The sequence below is a fragment of the Salmo trutta genome, chromosome 14 (genome assembly GCF_901001165.1).
Source record: "Salmo trutta chromosome 14, fSalTru1.1, whole genome shotgun sequence".
Taxonomy (NCBI): Eukaryota; Metazoa; Chordata; class Actinopteri; order Salmoniformes; family Salmonidae; genus Salmo; species Salmo trutta.
In genome coordinates, this window is record NC_042970.1 from 12623758 (window position 1) to 12640505 (window position 16748).

At 39.9% G+C, this 16748-nt stretch overlaps 1 protein-coding gene across 5 annotated transcripts in view; it reads right to left on the minus strand.

The window, feature by feature from the left end:
- Window positions 1–5497: 5497 nt before the first annotated feature.
- Window positions 5498–16748, minus strand: part of LOC115207412 (transcriptional enhancer factor TEF-5) — a 74493-nt gene continuing 63242 nt past the window's right edge. For 2 of the 5 annotated variants that reach the window (XM_029774478.1, XM_029774477.1), the window contains exons 6-15: window positions 13048–13059; window positions 10926–11054; window positions 10656–10699; window positions 10447–10503; window positions 9634–9698; window positions 8933–9069; window positions 8528–8701; window positions 6610–6753; window positions 6275–6427; window positions 5498–6039 (exon numbers count right to left, since the gene is read on the minus strand). In XM_029774478.1, the coding sequence (XP_029630338.1) occupies window positions 5926–6039; window positions 6275–6427; window positions 6610–6753; window positions 8528–8701; window positions 8933–9069; window positions 9634–9698; window positions 10447–10503; window positions 10656–10699; window positions 10926–11054; window positions 13048–13059 (1029 nt within the window). In that variant the 3' untranslated portion in view covers window positions 5498–5925. The remainder of the gene's footprint in view (window positions 6040–6274; window positions 6428–6609; window positions 6754–8527; window positions 8702–8932; window positions 9070–9633; window positions 9699–10446; window positions 10504–10655; window positions 10700–10925; window positions 11055–13047; window positions 13060–16748) is intronic. The other 3 variants (XM_029774480.1, XM_029774481.1, XM_029774479.1) reach the window with 2 other exon arrangements.

Consider the following 16748-nt stretch of genomic DNA (forward strand, 5'->3'; position numbering starts at 1 on the left):
GTGTTATTATGAAACTGGGTCTTATGAGGACCACCACAGGAAAGGAAGACCCAGAGTTAAACAGCTGCAGAGGATAAATTCATTTGTGTTACCAGCCTCAAAATTGCAGCCCAAATAAATGTTTCACAGAGTTCAAGTAACAGACACATCTCAAAATCAACTGTTCAGAGGAGACTGCGTGAATCAGGCCTTCGTGGTAGAATTGCTGCAATGAAACCACTACCAAAGGACATCAATAATAAGATGAGACTTGCTTGGGCCAAGAAACACGAGCAGTGGACATTAGACCAGTCGAAATCTGTCCTTTGGTCTGATGAGTCCAAATTTTTGATTTTTGTTTCCAACCGCCGTGTATTTGTGAGACACAGAGTAGATTAACGGATGATCTCCGCATGTGTTGTTCCTACCGTGAAGCATGGAGGAGGAGGTGTGATGGTGTGGGAGTGCTTAGCTGGTGTCATGACGTTGCCCTCTTTGGGTACAGCGAGCACTATTCCCCCCCTCCCTCTGCACCAGCCCTTTTCTATACACCATCCCCCAACCTCTGTCTCCCACACCCAGGCTGCTGTGGTCAGAAGAGGTCGTAAATTCCTAGAGAAGATCCTGCCTCATGGCCAGACAGTATAGAGAGAGTGAGTTTTCATAGAGAGAACAAAGAAATTTCTTCCACCTCACAGAACTTGACAACCGCACAATATTCAGGTTCTGGAGAAGGTATAAAAGATCGGTGAAGAATGCAGCAACGAACTGGTCCGTTTGGTACAATTTTGTGAAACTCATGAGAGACAATACCGCCACATTACCATAACCATGTTTATAGAAGCGTCTCAGTTATGAGGCTTACATCTATCTAATGGTTGTATAAAATTAATGAATAAGGATGAAGCTATTTGTGAGATGATGGGATGCTATGTAATGATGTTAATGTGAGAGAATTGTATTTCTGTTTAAAGTTTCACTAAGTCATTGGCACGCCCCCAGGGGCACAGACAGGACCTGGCGTCATGAGACAGCCCTTCTCGATGTTCCGAATAAAACCCCCACCTGGGTTTTCTATCAGCAGACCAGCTTACCTCGATAACGAGAGGGCCAAGGTTTGAGAGGAGACTGAGCTTACCTCAATTACGAGATGGCTAAAGGTTGCAGACCAGCTTACTACGAGAGGGCCAAAGAGACCATAAACCTGAGTATAAGCTAAGGTTTGAGTAGATGGCTGAATCTTTTAACCATACCACGTGGTTAAACTCTTAGACTATCGATACCGACAGAATAAGAACAAGTCTTTGATATTAATTACTAGTCTGCAGCTAGGAATTCGGTATCATTGAACGCGAAGACCGACAACTGCCGAAACACCTATTCTATAACAACATGAATGAATGTCACTCTGAACTATCCATTCTAACCACGACTGAGAGCACGATAGGGCGGACAGACTCTCCAACAGAAACAAACTTTCAACAGAGATCCCGACGACACACTGAGCGTAAATATATATATTGATTGCAATTGTTCCCGAATGAGTGAGCGTTCATGTGCAAAGGATTAGCATTTCAATTGTTATAATATTCAACTCTGTAGTGCCTTCTCAGCTGACCCCTACTCCCCTTTTGTCTAACAAGCCGGCATACCGGTTTAGCCCACTAGGGCACATTCCTCTATCATTTCTTTGTAACCATATCTACTTTGTTTGTTTGTGTTATGCATTTCTGAGTTAGTAAATAAATTATTTTAAGACAATTGATGTATGGATGACTCATAGTGAAGACTGGGTTCGTGCAGATAACCAACAATTTACGACGTTTGGAATGAGACTAACGTGAGGTAAATAATAATTCATTAATTCGAAGACACATTGATCAGATATTAAAATATCTGAAAGTTATATTAGGAAAATTCTAACTTTGTAATCTGAATATTTTCCTTGGTGCCCCGACTTCCTAGTTAATTACAGTTACATGATTAATCAGTTTAATCACGTAATAATAATTACAGAGAGTTATTTGATAATAAGTCTTCAGTTTTAATGATGCCAAAGACACGACACTGGTGACACTGTTGGTGATTTATTTAGAATTCAAGGCACACTTAACCAGCATGGCTACCACAGCATTCTGCAGCAATATGCCATTCAATCTGGTTTGCGCTTAGTGTGACTAACATTTATTTTTCAACAGGACAATGACCAAACACACCTACAGGCTGTGTAAGTGCTATTTGACCAAGAGGGAGAGTGATGGAGTCCTGCATCAGATTACCTGGCCTCCAAAATCACCCGACGTCAACCGAATTGAGATGGTTTGGGATGAGTTGGACCGCAGAGTTAAGGAAAAGCAGTGTGGGAACTCCTTCAAGACTGTTGGAAAAGCACTCCAGGTGAAGCTGGTTGAGAAAATTCCAAGAGTGTGGAAAGCTGTCATCAAAGAAAAGGGTGGATACTTCGAAGAATCTAAAATCTATTTTGATTTGTTTAACAGTTTTTTGGTTACTACATGATTCCATATGTGTTATTTCATAGTTTTTATGTAGGTGTGTCCAAACTTTTGACTGTTATTGTATGTAAATGTAATATTTCATTTTTATTTTATACATTTGCAATCATTTCTGAAAACCTGTTTTTGCTTTGTCATTATGGGGTATTGTGTGTAGATTGATGAGGGGGAAAAAATTATGTCATCCATTTTATAATAAGACTGTAATGTAACAAAATGTGGAACAAGTCAAGGGGTCTGAATACTTTCCGAATGCACTGTATGTGTCTGGGCTTGAGCCTCTGAGAATCTGGGGACATTAATAAAAAAAAATATATAGTGTATCTTGACAATATACCTGAATAAAGCCATAAACTCTTAAAAAAGGTCCTATCTTGAACCTTAAACAGTTCTTCGGCTGTCCCCATAGGAGAACCCTTTGAAGAGTCCTTTTTGGTTCCATATAGAAACCTTTTTAAAACAGGTTCTCCTATGGGGACAGCCGAAGAACCCTAATGGAACCCTTTTTTCTAAGAGTGTGCTAATATCATAGGCCTGCTTGGGCCTACTAGGCCTACTCTTGTGGTCTCCTGGTCATCAGTAGAAATGTAACAGAGGACCAAGGAAAGTATACAGTACAACATAGGCCTACTGTTTATGCAATACTGTTTGAACAGTATAACACTGCCATCTAAAGTAGTTTACAATGTATTTAATCTGTGAAGGAAACTGTATTGACCAATCAAATGAACAAACCTGTTTTAATGAGTTTTCAGGGGAAAATGGCCCCAAAGGCACCATGCGTCTTTTATTGTTAGATTATACATTTTGATTTGATTATATAATACAACCACCTTAGTTTGAAGATAACAGAAAATACTAAAATGCACAATTGGTAACCAAGGCCACAATAAACCACCTTTTAACCAAACAAACTTGCCCATACCATTCAGATTATGATACATAAGACACAGTATCTCATCATCAATGTCAACAAAAACACACGTTTTCAACGGCTGCTGAAAGTCACAAAAACTAACAGAAAACAATTAATTATGATAATGATAATAAAAAACATGGGCCTGTAAAAAAAGATAAAATTGAGAAATCCACTAGTAAAGATTTAGCAGTTGTTTTAAGTCTAGCTCTTGAAGTGTGACATTCAAAGCCTGGTGTACTAAATCCACCATACAAAGTCTGATGTATGAATTCTTATGACAGAAGTCCAGTGAACCGTCCAAGGCAGAGACCATCCCCTAGCTAGTGGATGACAGTTATTGTGTCTTTAGTATAAAGTTCAGCTCAGCAATACTTGTAACACCACCATTTCAATGGCAAAGGATAAACACATGGCCCATATCCCAGCCCAGCCCTGCCCTCCCACCATTCTTTTCAATATAAATAACAATCAATGGTCAAACACCACAGCACAGAAGATGGCTCTCTTTCAAAACATAAAATCTGTTTTTCATTGGCTGATGGCATTGGCAAATTAAGATTCATTTCTTGAAGGTTCGCTCATAAAATAAGAGATAGCTTTTGTTTTTATTAATTCAATTTAGGAAAGAGAAACTTATCTTACACCATGTAGGGTTAGGGAAAGGGCATACGTAGTCAGTTGTACAACTGAATGCATTCAACCGAAATGTGTCTTCCACATTTAACCCAACCCCTCTGAATCAGAGAGGTGTGGGGGGGCTGCCTTAAGCAACATCATCGGCAAAACAGCAGATTCTTCAACCGAAATGTGTCTTCCACATTTAACCCAACCCCTCTGAATCAGAGAGGTGTGGGGGGGCTGCCTTAAGCAACATCAGAGAGGTGTGGGGGGGCTGCCTTAAGCAACATCAGAGAGGTGTGGGGGGGCTGCCTTAAGCAACATCAGAGAGGTGTGGGGGGGCTGCCTTAAGCAACATCAGAGAGGTGTGGGGGGGCTGCCTTAAGCAACATCAGAGAGGTGTGGGGGGGCTGCCTTAAGCAACATCAGAGAGGTGTGGGGGGGCTGCCTTAAGCAACATCATCGGCAAAACAGCAGATTCTTCCACTGTGCCGGCTCAGGAATTCAAACCAGCAAACTTGCGGTTACTGGCTCGACGCCCTTAACCACTAGGCTACCTGCCGCCTTGCCAGATTGAAAGTGATATCCATCAATTGGGATCTCTTGAATGGGGAGATTGGATTAGAATACCATGAGTTCTTAAATTAGTTAAAACTCACTGTAAAATTTGGTCAGTTCCAATTTGGCAAATTCTAATCTAGTGAACATTTCACAGTAAGGTCTACACCTGTTGTATTTGGCGCACGTGACAAATAAAATGTAATTTGATTTGATTCTCAAGCCATGTTTTTAAGAAAACAGTGTTACTGTTAATCACAAATATAAACACGTCCCCAAAAGAATCCTATGTAACACATATTCCTGTAGCCTCCATTGACTCCCAGTACAGAAACGGTTCATTTCAATAACATAACTAACGGCTGAAAATAAACATATTTGTTGCTTCACCCCTTCTTGATCTTTTAAGTGCACCACAGCACATTGATGTGTTGTTGTCTAGAGACCCGTAAAAGCCCAGGGATTGGAAACTGAGTGATCTGATCATGCTATGCCCTTGCTGTACACTTGGACTGCAGTTAAACTTGTAACCATTCATGATAACACATCACGAGAAAAATGAATAATAGTTTAATCCATAACATAATATTGCTGGATCAGAAGTGCGCTTCAAGGATCTAGATGAGAAAGGATGAACTGCATAGTCATGTTCAGTTTCCTATTCTCCTATTCAATGATGCATTTACATCTGTCCGGTTTCTTTCTGTTTATTTAAAGACAAGAGGTAGTAAATAAGGCATTCCAGAGTGGCTGGCAACTGATCAATACATATCTTTGGAGAAAGGCACTTGGTTGCCATCCTATCTAATTTATAAACACCCCTCGGTAGGACCCTTCTACGTTTGGATTATTTTGTGTTTGCTCTTCTTCCATGGTTGTTGTACCTGTACCTTTCCAATCTATCCACTTCTTCTTATATTGCTTAGAGTGTGTTCCCTTGGAGACAATGCTCTTAACCTTGTTCACTTTCTCATGCCCTCAGTGAATCTCAACCTACTGTACATTTACTGTCATTACCAATTTCACCCACTTGTCTCAGCATATTTAACTATATGGGTTAAAAAGTTGCCTTTAAAACAAAACAATGAATTATAATTTCCTTTCTTGTATTTTGACAGACTTCCTCCTTTTTCCTATTTCACGTAAATTTGTGGAAGTTTAAAATGTTTTCATGTCAGTTCATTCTAACGTCGTTTTGAATGTTACTTGGCAGTTGAGCAGTCTGTACTGTACATATTGTCACGCAGTGCTTCGTCAGCTGATTCCCAAACCTCCCTGCAGAATGGTGGGTGGGTCAGTCTTCGACGAGCCTGTAGACGTGGTAGAGCGGTGGGTGGGTCAGTCTTTTACGAGTCTGTAGACGTGGTACTGTGCCCCGTGTTCACTCGTTGAGACCTCGAACACAAACGCTATACACAACAAGGTCTCCTGAGTGTCACGGTCTGTCACCACCTGGAGAAGGAACAATAGGTCAACACCAGGTCAAATACATATCATCCAACTGTAGTCCTATACAGTAGGTGAAATATCAATCAATTCACAAAGCACAACAAAAGGAGAAACAATGAAGCAAAACAATGAGGTCAAAAACATAATCTATTGTTCTTGGTTGAAATACAGTGACAGTGTATTCCCAAATAGTAAATGAGTTACTATCTTATTATCTTGTAATAAAGCATAATGTTACCTGAAGTATAGTGAAGTTTTCCAGAACACTGTTCATCATGTATTTTTCTGGCAGGTGTTTGAGCTTGTGGATGAAGTTGATCATGTACTCGCACATGGGAGAGCGGTGGATCCTGTAGACACACTTCCCTCCCTCCATCCGGGCGTACTCCGTCTGAAATTCACAAAAGGAGAGATTTTAAAACTCAGCAAAACAACATCTGACTTGAGGTAAACATTGTGATTGCATGAAATGCAATTATAGTGTCTGACATTAAATTTTATTTTACCTTTATCTAACCTGGTAAGTCAGCTGTTTTGTGACTATAAAGCAGACCCAGTGGATAATGGGCTCACCTCTACTTTCTCAACCACCTGTTTGCCGAAGGAGCAGACTTTGGTGGAGACGGTGATGGTCATGTTCTCAGAGCTGCTGTACTGGCTGCTGACTCCATAGAAGGAGCCTGGGCCGTCCTGCATGCCACTGCTGTTAAGATCCGCCTGCAGAGAGGACACACACAGGACAAGTCAGATTAACGAGAGACTAACAGGCCTAACCCCTTTTTATTCTACTCTAAATGAGAGAATACTCAAACTACCAAAAGGGACTGTGTGACAGTGTGACTGTGTGAGAGTGTGACTGACAGTGTGACTGTGTGACTGAAAGTGTGACTGTGTAACTGCGTGATTGTGTGAAAGTGTGACTGTGTGAGAGTGTGACTGACTGTGTGACAGTGACAGTGTGACTGACTGTGTTACTGAGTGACTGACAATGTGAGAGTGTGACTGACTGTGTGACAGTGAAACTTTATGACTGATTGTGAGAGAGCGTGATTCTGTGAAAGTGTGACTGTGTGACAGTGTGACTGACTGTGTGTCTGACTGTGTGAGACTGTGACAGTGTGACTGTCTGTGTGACTGACAGTATGACTGTGTGACTGACAGTATGACTGTGTGACTGACAGTATGACTGACTGTGTGAGAGTGTAACAGTGTGACTGTGGGAGAGTGTGACAGACTATGTGACTGTGTGACTGACTGTGACAGCCTGTATAACAGTGTGACTGTGTGACTGACAGTGTGACTGACTGTGTGACTGTGTGACAGTGTGACTGACAGTGTGACTGTGTGGCAGTGTGACTGACTGTGTGACAGTGTGAGAGTTTGACTTTCAGTGTGAGTGTGACTGACAGTGTGACTGACTGTGTGACAGCATAACTGTGTGACAGTTTGACTGTGTGACAGTTTGACTGTGTGAGAGTGTGACTGTGTGAGAGTGTGACTGTGTGAGAGTGGGACAGTGTGACTGATTGTGTGACAGTGTGACTGACTGCGTGACAGTGTGAGAGTGTGACTGACTGCGTGACAGTGTGAGAGTGTGACTGACTGTGTGACAGTTTGACTATGTGACGGTGCGACTGTGTGAGAGTGTAACTGACAGTGTGAGAGTGTGACTGACTGTGTGACAGTGTGACTGACTGTGTGACAGTGTGACTGACTGTGTGACTATGTGAGAGTGTGATAGTGTGGCTGACTGTGTGAGTGTGACTTTCAGTGCGACTGATCTTGTGACTGTGTGACTGACTGTGTGACAGTGTGACTGTGTGACAGTGTGAGAGTGACTGACTGTGTGAGAGTGTGACTGACTGTGTGAGAGTGTTACAGTTTGACTGTGTGACTATGTGAGAGTGACTGAATGTGTGAGAGTGTGACTGCCTGTGTGACTGTGTGACAGTGTGACTGCCTGTGTGACAGTGTGACTGCCTGTGTGACAGTGTGAGAGTGACTGAATGTGTGACAGTGTGACTGTGTGACAGTGTGACTGCCTGTGTGACAGTGTGAGAGTGACTGAATGTGTGACAGTGTGACTGACTGTGTGACTGTGTGACAGTGTGACTGCCTGTGTGACAGTGTGACTGCCTGTGCGACAGTGTGACAGTGTGACAGTCTGACTGTGTGACTGTGTGAGAGTGTGATTGACTGTGACAGTGTGAGAGTGTCTGACTGTGTGAGAGTTTGACTGCCTGTATGACAGTGTGACTGTGTGAGAGTTTGACTGACTCTGTGACAGTGTGACAGTTTGACTATGTGACTGTGTGACAGTGTGACTGACAGTGTGACTGATTGTGTGACTGTGTGACAGTCTGATTGTGTGACAGTGTAGGTTTAAATGTGTGAAAGATGTATTTTTCTGCTTTCAACCATGTATAAAATCCATACACTGCCCAGTAAAAAGGTGAGGATTACACAATAATAAAAGTGATTTGTCACCCACCCAAAATTTGACTAGGAAAAAGGCGTTCTGTGGGCCTTTCTCATAAAGCTCTTTGAGTCCGCCCTTCTTCTCTGGGAACTTGTCGTAGATCTGCCTGATGTCCACTGCCTCCAGCAGAGGGTCACTGTAGGACGGGTTGGTCTGGCCAATGTGGACAAACAGGTGTTTGCTGTACTGCAGGGAGGAGAGAGAGGAAGATGGTCAGACCAGCCGCCATGACAGAAGTCTAGCTTGGCCATACTGAGTTAGCGCTAGAAATTGAGTCTGTCTCGCGTGACTATGTGGACTGTAAACCAAAACAAAGGCCTTTATAGACAGCTTTGATTAGCACTGGTTGGTTAGTGTGGTTTGGTTAATGTGGTTTGGTTAATGTGGTTTGGTGGTGTAGTTGGTTTGGTGACTCACGTTGTCAGGGTCCCTCTGCACCTCCATGAAGGCAGAGTACTCAAGCATCCGCAGCTTGGAGGAGGCGATGGTCCGGTCCTGCCACACGGGCACCGCCGTAGCTGCCGGGGGGAGGGGGGGGGCCAACGGCTCATAGTCTGACAGAGAGAGAGAGAGAACAGAGCACACAGAAAGAGAGAGAGAGAGAGAACAGAACACACAGAGAGAGAGAGAAAGAAAGAGAACAACAGAACACACAGAGAGAGAGAGAGAGAACAACAGAACACACAGAGACAGAGAGAGAGAGCGAGAACAGAACACACAGAGAGAAAGAGAGAACAACAGAACACACACAGAGAGAGAGAGAGAGAGAGAGAAAGAACAACAGAACACAGAGAGAGAGAGAGAGAACAACAGAACACAGAGAGAGAAAGAACAACAGAACAGAGAGAGAGAGAGAACAACAGAACACAGAGAGAGAGAGAGAGAGAGAGAGAGAAAGAACAACAGAACACACACAGAGAGAGAGAGAGAAGCACTCAGGCTGAGGTCTCCAAAGCTGATGTTTCATTTCTGTATTAATGTTAAGCACCAGATATAGTGCTGATGTGTATGTTATATCACGTGTATCATTACTGTCATCACTGGACAGTTCCCTCTTTTAGGGATCATGAATGAGGATGTACTGTATGAATGCTAACCGACTTTGACTCCATACTCACTTGATATAGGGGGAGGGGGAGGGCCTGGTAGAGTTGTGTATGGAGACGGTGCAAAAGGTTTGATACTGAAAGAGAATGATTATCACATCACAGTTGAGGAGTCAAACGTTTCAGTTTTCATCCAGCTGTGTTTATTCCACATATTTCCAAAAGTGAAATTCCATGTGAAACCTGGTTATGCTAGTGGCATGTGGCTTTGGGCTTCATTGGCATGTCAGACAGACGTGGATCCACGGTATATGACACGTTTCTCAACATAGGCATGTCTGTGGCTGCACCAGCTAGACGTAAGTCCACCTCTGCTTCACTCTGTCACCACTCTACACCATACATTTAGTGATGCTATTTACATACACTGATTGGTTGGTGGATTGATTATTTGATTGGTGTTTCTCTGTGTGTGATTGTAGCACATCATTTCAGAGGGATGCTTATGTGTGACACGTGAACGTTCACAATGGGCCAAATCCTAACTTCAGATACGCTTTTTGTGTAAGTCATGCATAGATGTCAATGGAAGATTTGCTTTAATATTGGAGTGACAAATATGGATCTCAAGTTAGGTGCTGTCATAGACTAATGCAACATTATGCCCCCAGTTTGTCATGAAATCACCCTATCGTGTAACGTCTTTACATCCCAAATAGCCAGAACGGAACGACTTTGCAAACAACTTCACAGCATGTTTGGTCTTCTCTCTCTCAGACGTGAAGCTGGTTGTGCCCTGGTCGTAAAGTTAGTGCAGGAGCAGGACACATACTGAAGCAGAGTTAGTGCTGCCTTGTGCTACAGCTGGACCAGGAGGAAACTTACGCATAGCTGGTGCGGCCAAACCCAGGAGTCCTTCCCTGGTTGAGCTCTAGAATCAGCCTGATGTGCACAAATGCGATCCGTTAAACGTGCCAAAGAGAACCCGCCATTCCAATTCCAGTCACAAGTGTCAATCAAACAAACAACCAATCAAACGAACAGTCCAAACACCTGAACCTGTCACTCAACAGATAGTAAACAGTCATACTCACTCCTGAGAGGGGCCGGGTTGTCCTGGGATAGGGCCTGGCCAAAACTGGAAAGCAAAGATAACAGAGTCGGTTTCACAGAGTTTCACAAAAGCTCTGTCCACGAGTTATATATTCACAGGCTCATTTGGTCAAGCTTTACATGAAGTAGCTCAGGGACTGTACTGTATTCCCATAGCCTACATCAATTACTAGTACAACAATAATGTAAATACTGTCAACGCAGAGAAAAAGCAACCATTGCAACCCCAAACCCAGTGTAGAAGGGCTCACCCTGGCTTGCGGGGGGTAGGGAGAGTGGGGCAGTGGGGGTAGCTGGCTCTTGATCAGGCTCGGAGACACGATCTGAGCAGACGACAACGCTGCCATGTTCTGGAGGGCCTTGTCTTTAGATGCCTGGTCCTGTGGACGAGGAGGAGGAAGTGAAGGATATGCACCACTAGGGGACAGTCTAACACCTAGTATACACTGACCTGTTGACATAACTATTAGGCTACTCACAGTGCCCCGAGAGGAACACAGTTGGTTCAATAGTTTTTAAAAAAACAACAGTTACAACTATTACTACTAGCTATCACTACTATATTTATACTGTAAATATAACATTCTCTGATCTTCTTATGTACTCCCATTAGGATCTTTAGTAAACAAACAGCCAATCTAATAAATAAATAAAACATCTTGAGTCTTAACTGCAACTGCGTTTGGAGTACTACTAGGCTACAATAATGAAAAAGAAGATGTGAAGAGAACATGTATATGATTAATTCAACGAAGCAGATCAAAAAGATTTTAAGCCACATAATCAAAGAGAACATTCCAGGAGTCACATGATTCTAATTAGTAGAGACCTTGAAGGAAAAGCCTCCTGCAGAAAGACAGACTGTCTGAGAAACTGTGGTTGACACAACCACTCTTATTATAGAAAACAACAGTAAAATAGAACAAAAAGTTCCTCTTGTTTCAATACAGAGAAACAGGACTCTTGATGAATATATACTGTAGGACTAATGGCCGCATTGGCCAGTACACTGCACTGTATGTGGTCAGATTGCAATTGATATGAATTTGATTTGTCTGGAACGTTCTTCTGATTGTAATGGTCAGAGATAGAAAAGCAAAGCGTAGATGGTTATGGTTAAGCTTGGCATGTTTGTACCTGGACAATCGAGAGCATTCAACTTTACTGTATGTCTACCAGCAACAAGAAAATACTGAAACATCAGAAACAACACTTTGTGTGTGCCTCATCACACTTGAACCAGTATCTCAACCCTCATAGCAATATTGCAATCATATTGTCATTGTACAAAGCAGAGTAGGAGGGAAAAGTGAAGTATCTCTAAAGGCCAACACCTTTTGGTGTATTCTTATCACTGTGCAACTATGTGACATTTCATAGAAGGAAACAACATATCCTACATTTGCCTTGTTGGTAGTATTACTTCACGTCTTGAAATAGGAAAGATATGTACCTGTAGAAGCAGCAGAAAGCTGACCTAAAGAATCTCCAAATGCCAAATCTTTAGTGTAAACAAAGTGAAATGAAAGTACCAAAACACAGCGAGTGCACTGTGCGAAACTGGTAGCAGTGATTTACTGAGCCACAACTGACTATAGACTCTGACCAGGTAGAGGAACACAGGCAATGTTTATGTTTCTCTACAGTATCACAATGTGACGATTCTAGCACTAAATAGTGTTAGCGCAGCCCTAGGTTAAGTAGTACCGTACATATTGGTAGTGGATGGGGTCATAGAACTGCGAACAGTATAGAAGATCTCTGAACCTATGCGCTACATAAATGCGTTGCCTCATAATTGGACCAAAATATGACAGTGAAATTAATTACAAAATTATCTTGGGGATGCTCAATCAGATTGTGATATTGGTCCTTCAAAGTATTGATCAGAAAAACGTTCTTGTTTTGCATCCAAATTCCACCATGACTCAACATCCTCTCGGATCACAATTTGTATCAATAATAGCCTACGGACATGGAAGCATTTTGCTACACGCACAATAACATCTGCTAAATGTGTGTGCATGACCAATACATTTTGATTTGATTTGGAACTGACATGGAATATTTGCTAATGCTGTTGCAGACGTATTTTTGTACGTAGCATACACTAAACAAGTGTTACAAAGAAGTGTGTCCTCAGAGAAGCAGAACCACCCTGCAAAAACATGATAATCAATGATTATCATGATCAGGTACGATGCACAGCAATGTGGTTCCAAGCACATACGTTTCCTATGGCTAAGATCTGCTTTATTATGGGATAGCAGTGAGGTTGGGTTGCCATGCCAGCAGAGGGCATTAGCAGAGTGGACAATGCACTGGCACCCCCAAGCAGGTGGGAAGCAAATCGTAAAAGTCAAATCCACTTACCAAATTCATGGCCTAAATCAAAGGAAAGAGAAACCATTAGTATACACATCTAAAGGCATATAATTATAGGGATATTGTGATAAACTATGGGTTTGCTAATAGGCTGTGTCAGTACAAACTAAAAACATAAATAATGTACAAGTTCTAGATGTACTGTAGGCCACTAGGATGTTGACATAAAATGAATGTTCTTATCCCTGAAGAAAGGTTAGCTAACATTAACTGAAAGACAACAGGTATAATTCATTATAGAGATAGAGTTAGGTAACTAACTGAAAGACAACAGGTATAATTCATTACAGAGATAGAGTTAGGTAACTAACTGAAAGACAACAGGTATAATTCATTACAGAGATAGAGTTAGGTAACATTAACTGAAAGACAACAGGTATAATTCATTACAGAGATAGAGTTAGGTAACTAACTGAAAGACAACAGATATAATTCATTACAGAGATAGAGTTAGGTAACTAACTGAAAGACAACAGGTATAATTCATTATAGAGATAGAGTTAGGTAACTAACTGAAAGACAACAGATATAATTCATTACAGAGATAGAGTTAGGTAACATTAACTGAAAGACAACAGGTATAATTCATTACAGAGATAGAGTTAGGTAACTAACTGAAAGACAACAGGTATAATTCATTATAGAGATAGAGTTAGGTAACTAACTGAAAGACAACAGATATAATTCATTACAGAGATAGAGTTAGGTAACATTAACTGAAAGACAACAGGTATAATTCATTATAGAGATAGAGTTAGGTAACTAACTGAAAGACAACAGGTATAATTCATTACAGAGATAGAGTTAAGGTAACACTAACTGAAAGACAACAGGTATAATTCATTACAGAGATAGAGTTAGGTAACTAACTGAAAGACAACAGATATAATTCATTACAGAGATAGAGTTAGGTAACATTAACTGAAAGACAACAGGTATAATTCATTACAGAGATAGAGTTAGGTAACTAACTGAAAGACAACAGATATAATTCATTACAGAGATAGAGTTAAGGTAACACTAACTGAAAGACAACAGGTATAATTCATTACAGAGATAGAGTTAGGTAACATTAACTGAAAGACAACAAGTATAATTCATTACAGAGATAGAGTTAAGGTAACACTAACTGAAAGACAACAGATATAATTCATTACAGAGATAGAGTTAAGGTAACACTAACTGAAAGACAACAGGTATAATTCATTACAGAGATAGAGTTAGGTAACATTAACTGAAAGACAACAGGTATAATTCATTACAGAGATAGAGTTAGGTAACTAACTGAAAGACAACAGGTATAATTCATTATAGAGATAGAGTTAGGTAACTAACTGAAAGACAACAGGTATAATTCATTACAGAGATAGAGTTAAGGTAACACTAACTGAAAGACAACAGGTATAATTCATTACAGAGATAGAGTTAGGTAACTAACTGAAAGACAACAGATATAATTCATTACAGAGATAGAGTTAGGTAACACTAACTGAAAGACAACAGGTATAATTCATTACAGAGATAGAGTTAGGTAACTAACTGAAAGACAACAGGTATAATTCATTACAGAGATAGAGTTAGGTAACTAACTGAAAGACAACAGGTATAATTCATTACAGAGATAGAGTTAGGTAACTAACTGAAAGACAACAGGTATAATTCATTACAGAGATAGAGTTAGGTAACTAACTGAAAGACAACAGATATAATTCATTACAGAGATAGAGTTAGGTAACATTAACTGAAAGACAACAGGTATAATTCATTACAGAGATAGAGTTAGGTAACTAACTGAAAGACAACAGATATAATTCATTACAGAGATAGAGTTAGGTAACATTAACTGAAAGACAACAGGTATAATTCATTACAGAGATAGAGTTAGGTAACTAACTGAAAGACAACAGATATAATTCATTACAGAGATAGAGTTAAGGTAACACTAACTGAAAGACAACAGGTATAATTCATTACAGAGATAGAGTTAAGGTAACACTAACTGAAAGACAACAGGTATAATTCATTACAGAGATAGAGTTAAGGTAACACTAACTGAAAGACAACAGGTATAATTCATTACAGAGATAGAGTTAGGTAACATTAACTGAAAGACAACAGGTATAATTCATTACAGAGATAGAGTTAGGTAACTAACTGAAAGACAACAGATATAATTCATTACAGAGATAGAGTTAGGTAACATTAACTGAAAGACAACAGGTATAATTCATTACAGAGATAGAGTTAGGTAACTAACTGAAAGACAACAGATATAATTCATTACAGAGATAGAGTTAGGTAACATTAACTGAAAGACAACAGGTATAATTCATTACAGAGATAGAGTTAGGTAACTAACTGAAAGACAACAGATATAATTCATTACAGAGATAGAGTTAGGTAACATTAACTGAAAGACAACAGGTATAATTCATTACAGAGATAGAGTTAGGTAACTAACTGAAAGACAACAGATATAATTCATTACAGAGATAGAGTTAGGTAACATTAACTGAAAGACAACAGGTATAATTCATTACAGAGATAGAGTTAGGTAACTAACTGAAAGACAACAGATATAATTCATTACAGAGATAGAGTTAAGGTAACACTAACTGAAAGACAACAGATATAATTCATTACAGAGATAGAGTTAAGGTAACACTAACTGAAAGACAACAGGTATAATTCATTATAGAGATAGAGTTAAGGTAACACTAACTGAAAGACAACAGGTATAATTCATTATAGAGATAGAGTTAAGGTAACACTAACTGAAAGACAACAGGTATAATTCATTACAGAGATAGAGTTAAGGTAACACTAACTGAAAGACAACAGGTATAATTCATTACAGAGATAGAGTTAAGGTAACACTAACTGAAAGACAACAGATATAATTCATTATAGAGATAGAGTTAAGGTAACACTAACTGAAAGACAACAAGTATAATTCATTATAGAGATAGAGTTAGGTAACTAACTGAAAGACAACAGGTATAATTCATTACAGAGATAGAGTTAGGTAACTAACTGAAAGACAACAGGTATAATTCATTATAGAGATAGAGTTAGGTAACTAACTGAAAGACAACAGATATAATTCATTACAGAGATAGAGTTAGGTAACTAACTGAAAGACAACAGGTATAATTCATTACAGAGATAGAGTTAAGGTAACACTAACTGAAAGACAACAGATATAATTCATTACAGAGATAGAGTTAGGTAACATTAACTGAAAGACAACAGGTATAATTCATTACAGAGATAGAGTTAGGTAACTAACTGAAAGACAACAGATATAATTCATTACAGAGATAGAGTTAAGGTAACACTAACTGAAAGACAACAGGTATAATTCATTACAGAGATAGAGTTAGGTAACTAACTGAAAGACAACAGGTATAATTCATTACAGAGATAGAGTTAGGTAACTAACTGAAAGACAACAGGTATAATTCATTACAGAGATAGAGTTAAGGTAACACTAACTGAAAGACAACAGATATAATTCATTACAGAGATAGAGTTAAGGTAACACTAACTGAAAGACAACAGGTATAATTCATTACAGAGATAGAGTTAAGGTAACACTAACTGAAAGACAACAGATATAATTCATTACAGAGATAGAGTTAAGGTAACACTAACTGAAAGACAACAGGTATAATTCATTACAGAGATAG